The 7,545-nt window shown below is 46.1% G+C and overlaps 1 protein-coding gene across 1 annotated transcript; it reads right to left on the reverse strand.

The window, feature by feature from the left end:
- Nucleotides 1-1,941: 1,941 nt before the first annotated feature.
- Nucleotides 1,942-3,024, reverse strand: LOC146975094 (odorant receptor 131-2-like). The gene has a single exon (XM_085796938.1). The coding sequence runs from the start codon at nucleotides 2,902-2,904 to the stop codon at nucleotides 1,942-1,944; it is 963 nt and encodes a 320-aa protein (XP_085653064.1). The 5' UTR covers nucleotides 2,905-3,024.
- Nucleotides 3,025-7,545: the final 4,521 nt, after the last annotated feature.

Below are 7,545 nucleotides of genomic sequence, written 5' to 3' on the forward strand. Positions count from 1 at the left end.
ACTTCGAAACACCGCTACTCCGACACCCCCTCCTCCCCCCCGCAGCTGTCCAAGGTGCTGAACCGCGTGACGTTGTTTACATTCTGCTTTGTGGCTTGTCTGTGAAATGTGCGCTGCTCAGGGACTGGGCAGATCTGTCCCACTTGCTTTCTCCCCGACTCCGTTGTTGGAGATCTCCCACACAGTAATAGAAATACACTTTTTATCTTTTTCTCCCCCCCTGCTCCGCTCGAGCGCGGCTGAAGCCGGCTTGAGCTCACACGGGCGCGAGGCTGCTGCAGCCGCCGCTCGTGCTGCCAGCTGACTGAGGGAGATGCTTTGGTTAGGCTTAGGCAATGAAGAAAGGAGTTGGTTAAGTTTAGTAAAAAAGACCAGGTAGAGGCTTGACAGGCTAGAAGCATAATGAACGTTATATGTCATTAATATGAAGTATTTGCTTGTTTTGCAGTTAATTATGCACATGATCCGTTTGACCCCAAAAAGGAAAAAAGGATCAATGCGCACTGCGCACTGGGGGTTTCCCCCAATAGCCTTTTCGGAGTAGCGGGGTCTTTAGAAAAAATAGAAAACCCCGCTATTACGATGAATGGAAGTCTATTGTCGGAAAGGCGGGGATTCGGAAAGGCGGGGTGTAACCGCCCGTTTGGACACCTCACAGCCCATTTTCAGCCAAGCGGGACGAGGGAGAGGACTGGTGGTCACCTCGGAGGAGCCGCGGCGTCGCTCCCGTGTGGACAGTAGGACAAACAAACTCTCTCTCACTCACCCTCACCGTGCACCAACACACACACACACACACACACACACACACACACACACACACACACACACACACACACACACACACACACACACACACACACACACACATTGACTGTGAGCTCGCGCACCCCCGCACACACACATACAGTACACGCCGGCACGGACAGTGACAGTGCGCTCGCGCACCCACACACACACACTCATTCCCACTCGGATTTAATGGAAGCGGGAGGGGGGAGGGCTTTCGGGTTCTCTTGATCTGTGTGTAATTGTTTATTATATGCCGCCTGTGATGGGCGTGTTTTGAGTTCAGTGAAATACAGAGACTCTAAGTAGCGACTTTGATTATTGCTTCCCTGGATGCACTAGCGCGAGCCTAGATTCGCCTGCAGCAGTTGTGTCAGTTCCCCTTATATCCTTATTGTAAGGGAAATTGTTACAAACTGACATCGGAGTGTGTGATTATAAATGGCGAGACTTTGTGTTTGTTTATTTATTAAGCTTCCACTGACTGTATCACATCTGTACACATGTCTTAAAACATGAAAAAAAAAAAAAAAAAACATACACACATACACCTAACCGCCGCTCGGAGTAACGCACATTTCCTTATGGAAATTAAAGCCTTGTCGGAATGGCGGGACGAAACTGTCGGAATGGCAGGACGTTTGCATGTCGGAATGGTGGTATGTCTGAATGGTGACATGTCTGAATAGTAAAATGTCGGAATGGCGATATGTCTGAGTGGCAGCATGTCGGAATGGCAGCATGTAACCCGAACAGAAGAACAATAAAATTAATAAATAAACACAAATGAGGCAGTACAGTACACTACACTACAAGTGGAACTATAGAATAAAATCACAGTATAAGTGCATGATAACAACTATATAAAAGATAAAAGATGAACTGGATGAAGACTGGATAATAGCAACTGGTCGCCGGGCACTGGTCCCTGCAGCTATTTCATAGCTGTTGGGACCAGTGCCCGGTGCGATTGCCCGCGGCCCTAATAAGGCCAGTTTAGGGGCAACCAGGAGACATTTTACTACATGTTACTCTGTGACTTCTTTATGTGACAAATAAAGTCATCTTGTATCACGTATCTTGTTATGAATGCTCGATACATTCTGACATGAGCAGAGGACAACTTGAGTTGAATGAAATTTTTTTTTTTTTTTACGGTGAGATCTTAGCCTTCCCTGAGACAACTGAGAGTTTCAAACAACAGCATACATGGCCCAAGAGGACAGGCCTGATGGTCTGATCTCTGAGCCCATAGATTAAAGCACTCAGACATCTCGGAAGTATGATAATAAACACATAAAAAACATTAAGGATGCGGATGATTACTGTCCTGGTGACAGTTTTTGAGATAACCATGATCAATGAGTTGTGCATGGTTGAAAGGAGAATGAGGCCCAGCTGCACCAGATGCAGCAGCAGTGTTTTCCGAGCCTTTCTGACTGAAGCTTTGTCTGTAGAGGCTGACCTGGCTGCTACCACCACACCAACATAGGAGGAAGTGATCACTAAAGTAGCTGTAATAAACACAATACAAGTGTAGGCTTTGTCATAATGAACAGATGTTGGCTCAAGAAACATGACAAGTGTTCCACAAAAAGTTTTCATCTGCAGGCTCTCTAGCTCTTCAAATGGAAATTGTAACAGTAAAATAACTCGAATGAGAACATTTAGTGAACAAAAGGCCCAAACCACAATGATGGCCACTCCTGTGGTTTTGATGGTGATGATGGTTGCATGCCTCAGTGGGAAACACACAGCTACATATCTCTCCAGAGACATCACCACCAGTGTTAGAGGAGAGACATTATTTGTGAGATTAGTGATCATGACCAGAAGACCGCACACAGGATACGTCAACATTATTCTAAATATAGACAGTAAATACAGGAACTGGCTCAATGCCATCTGCACAGTGTCGGCAAAAAGCAGATTATAGAGAAGAATGTAACGGGAGGTCTCACGAAAAACTGGTTTACTCCTGAGTGTGAACAACATGGTCACATTAATGATGAAGAAAATATAGCCGGGTACTGTAGTCAGAGTGGAAAGCATCACTCTCTCCAGTAACCCGAGTCCAAAGGTTATGTTGGCCTGAGACTGAGTTGCATTGGACATCTCAGAAAAGCATTTAAGACATGAGAACAATTAACCTGTTGATGTAACTGGAACAAAAAAGCACAACGACTTTCTTCCTCTACCTCTGATGAAAACACATCTAGATGTCTTCTAAATACAGATTCCTTTTAGGTCATTATCTAAGATACCAGATCATACACAAACATTTTCCCTGTGCATATTAATAGCAGGTTAGTCAGTGTTTCACTTAATGTGAGGAGTGACCATCTGCAGGATTTACCCACCCTCACATTCTGTATATCGTCATCTGTGTTACACTAAGATCATGTGACAGTGTGACATGTGACAATGATTAACGGTTTTGGAATAGATGATGTTATTCCTCTGCTATTACTTCTAGAGATAGAGAGATAGTAGTCCTGCTCGCCCCTCCTTTAGAGAAGAGGGTGGCTTGTTCCGGCCAATCAGAGGCTAATCGCAGCAACACACCAAGGAAAAGTAACAGTAACAAACAGTATTACGCTGTAGGAAAACAGAGTGCAACATCAATTTTAAAAGTATTTGTAAATGAAACAGAATATAGCACCTGGTAAACAATATTGCACCAGGTGTTATAATATTGCACAGCAGTATGGAAAAGTGAAAGTGCAGGGGGTGACAGGTGTTGTCCATGACTGACATTAGTTAAGCTAATGTCTTCCTCTCACCCACCTCCTCAGCACCTCCTGGCCCCTGGGGCCAAGCTTTGGGCCAAACACGTCAGATTGACTTGCAGTAAAGGGCCACCTGATTTGGGTTTTGAACCGGGGCCGGCTGCAGTGAGGACTGTAGCCTCTGCATATGGGGGCACCTGCTCAACCCACTGAACTAAACGGCGCCCCAGGAAGGCAAACGAGAATTACGGATGTAACTATGGTTATATGCAGGGTTCAAAATTAGCGGTCGCCAGTCGCCAGTGGCAACTAACTTTGATGCTTTGGCGAGTAAAGGAAGCCGGCTGACTGGCCACTCTGGGGAGTGGAAAAAAAAAACTACTTTGTTGTTGTTACTGTTCCTCCCGACCCGGCTGTGACGCTTGGGTTGTGAGCCGGTGTCGTTCAGATCTTAAAGCTCACAACATGCCGTATAGCAATGATTTGTGACTGATTACAACGCTCGCGGCGCACGTGTGTATTCCTCTCTCTTCAGTCGGGTGTTTGGCTGTACTTTCAATAAGAAAAGTTCCATATGAGCGCGATCAGGAAACAAATCACATCATCAGATTGAAGCAGCTTTGCAGCAGTGGTCGGAACCATTTTGGAACCTTTTATATATTGAATGAAACTCTGAATACAGTATATTGAATGAGTTTCATTTTGACAGAGCTGTGAGGTGTTTTACAATAAGTGTTGTGTCTTATTTTGCTTGTGTGTAGAGAAAAGAAAGAAATAAAGAGGGAAAGAATGAGGAGGACAAAGAGCACAGGGAGTGGCAAGAGGAAGAAATCGGGGAAATGTCACAGATAAGATCTAGACATGTTATCCACCATGTGCTGAGTCTGCAGGAGGCTGCGACCTCTGAGCTGCTCCACTCTCTGCTACCAGAGAGGACATCCTCTCACACAGAAGACGGAATATACATTTATACTCGGACACGAGTGGTTCGCCCCAGGGTTAGCCCCAGGGCCCATTGTGCTTTAATGTGGGCCTGAGGGCATGGTTGTCAAAATGAAATAATGTAGTGTCACGCGCTACGTGATGCGATGTCACCAGTGGCGGTGCCAGAGTATTTTTTCTGGTTCAACTACGGTGGGGCTAACCCATATGGTGGTGGGGCTCAAATAAATGCCAGAATTTCGATGTGAGTATATATCTAATAAAACAACACTCTCCCACCACAGCTAGAAACACGCAAGCATGCACGCACGTACACACATAGAGAGAGAGAGAGATGCTAATAGTTACGTTAACAGCACAGCAGGTGGATCTGAGTGAAAATAAGGCATAGATAAGAGGCGATGAGACCAATATGAGATCAGAGGCATAAGGCACTTTGACACACAGTGTCCTAAAGCCACACAACAGCCAAGAGCATTTCTCAAACTTTTTTCAGTCACGGCACCTTTCAAAAGTGCATAAAATCTCACGGCACCCCTGTGTAAAATATAATTCAAAATGACACTGCATAGCCTAAATGTAGTCCTGTTTATTTAGATGGGACAGTATTATTTAACAGAGCATAATACAAACTGTAAATGCAGGGTGCATAGGTGCCTCTGTAGCCTACACATGCACACACACACGCACACAATAATCCGCAATGTGAGAGGAAGAGAGAAAGGTCTACATGCGCGCAGGTACGCACTCAAATGAATATCCACCGGCGGTCTCCGCTCCGTTCTGACTCCGTTACGAACAAGCAGAGAATTTCCACCGTGTGGACTGCAGTGTGTTTTTATACATCAAACGCACCGGAGTCGGAACAGAGCGGACACAGATCCACTGGAGAGAGGGGGGGGTGTGACTCACCATCAGTGGGAGACGTGTTTTTTCACGGCACCCCTGACGCAGACGGGCGCATGACGTCTGTCCGACTACCCATTTCTCCGACCACCCATTTCTCCGACTCCGACCATACATTTCTTTATTTTTGCGCCATCAGTCCGACCTCCCACTTCTCCGACTTAAGTAGCCCTAACCCTTAACCTTACCCTAAACCTAACCTCAACACTGTAGAATGGGTAGTCGGAGAAATGAGCTGTCGGACTTGTGGGCAGTCGGACTGACGTATGCTCCCCGACGCAGACACCCCAGTGTGCCGGGTCCATGGCACTGGTCCGACCTCCCATTAGTCAGACTTCCCATTAGTTCGACCTCCCGTTGGTTCGAACTCCCATTGGTCCGACAATCGGAGTAATGAGAGTTCGAACTAATGGGAGGTCCTCATTAGTTCGAACTGGACTAGTTAGCATTAGTCCAACTCTCCATTTTTACCGTTCACTATGCATTTATATTATTATTCATATAGGCTCCACCTGTCAACAAGACACACGTGGAAGAAGAGGTGCAGTTTATTGTGTTTCACCAATGAGGAGCTGTCATTACGCACGACTTTTACACACTGCTGCGCGCTCATTAGTGTCCGTAATTAAACCTTGACACTCACATCAAATCAAACTTACATTACAGACAGGTGGATTGGGTTCTCTCTCTATCTCTCTCTCTCTCTCTCTCCCACTCCGAACAGACAGACGGACGCAATCAGAAAGGAAACAGAGGCTGCGCATTGATTCTTTTTTCCTTTCTGGGATCAAACGGATCATGTGCATAATTAACTGCAAAACAAGCACTTCATATTAATAACATATAACACTCATTATGCTCAGTGTTGCCAACTTGGTGACTTTGTCGCTAATTCTGGCGACTTTCCAACCCCTCTTGGTGACTTTTTTTGTCAAAAGCGACTAGCGACAAATCTAGCGACTTTTCCCCGTGATATTACAAACGTTTCTGGACCTGAAATCACGTTATCACAGCTGTTTTCAACGAGCGGTGGCGCTGCCACGGGCACTCACAGGTATTCAGCCTACACACCCCCCCCCCCCCGCTGAGATAATGACGTCATTTAGCGACTTTTACGACAGCCAATAGCGACTTTGCTTACTGAGGAGTTGGCAACACTGATTATGCTTCCAACCTGTCTAGCCTCTACCTGGTGTTTTTACTAAACTTAACCAACACCTTTCTTCATTGCCTGAACCTAAACAAAGCAAAATTAACTTTTTTTTTTCTCTCAGTCTGCTGTCAGCAGGAGCGGCGGCTGCAGCAGGCTCGCGCCCGTGAAGTGAGCTCAAGCCGGCCAGGTTCAGCCACGCTCGAGCAGCGGGGGAGAGAGAAAAAAAAGTGTATTTCTTTTACTCTGTACTCTGGGAGGGGGGGCTGTGATTATCAGTTTACACATCTTGATCAGCATTTATGATGGTTGTGCGCGATCTGACATGATCTGGCTCCTTTCTGGGCCGCGTGTGTGTGTGTGATGTGCGTTTCTGTGTGTTTCTGAGAGCTCTCTCTCTTTCAGTAATTCTCGTTATTTTGTTCTCTCTCACACAGAGAGAGAGAGAGAGAGAGAGAGAGAGAGAAAGCTGCATGCTCCTATCAATGGAAGAGCTTGTCACAAAGTAGCGATGACAGTTCGAACTAACGGGACCACCCATTGGTTCGACCTCCTATTGGTCCGACTTGTGGTTGATTTTGTCGGAGTAACGGGAGGTCGAACCAATGGGAGGTCGGACCAATGGGCAGTTCCCCCGCTCCAATGGGGGGGCTTGTGTCTCTATGTTGCTGCGGCTGCTCACTAGCTGTTGGCTCCTCCAGCTCCTTCTCCACCGCAGGGATACGGTTCTCCTGCTCAGCTGTCACTTGTGCAGTTTTAGTTTGTGGCGGCGGCGGTCAGAAGAATTTCCTTATATCCATTGTTTGTGATTTCCGTTTTCCTACACCCCTACACATCACCTCTGGCTCCTAGATGGCAGTGTGAACATAAACAGACGTCGGTCAGCGCGTCACTTGCGTTTTTTTCCCCTTACTCTCATTTATTGCTCACATAAAACAGGTTTATTATACTTGTTAAGAACTGAATAGTGTATTTCTTGCAATAATTTATTTGTTAATTTATTTTCCTAAAGTGAGCCCATAGAAAAAG

The sequence above is a fragment of the Trachurus japonicus genome, chromosome 14, assembly GCF_045865225.1.
Source record: "Trachurus japonicus isolate A0001 chromosome 14, Traja_1.0".
Taxonomy (NCBI): domain Eukaryota; kingdom Metazoa; phylum Chordata; class Actinopteri; order Carangiformes; family Carangidae; genus Trachurus; species Trachurus japonicus.

Excerpts from the sequence above, each read along its gene's own strand:
- LOC146975094 (XM_085796938.1), bottom strand. The coding sequence starts at position 2,904 with ATGTCCAATGCAACTCAGTCTCAGGCCAACATAACCTTTGGACTCGGG.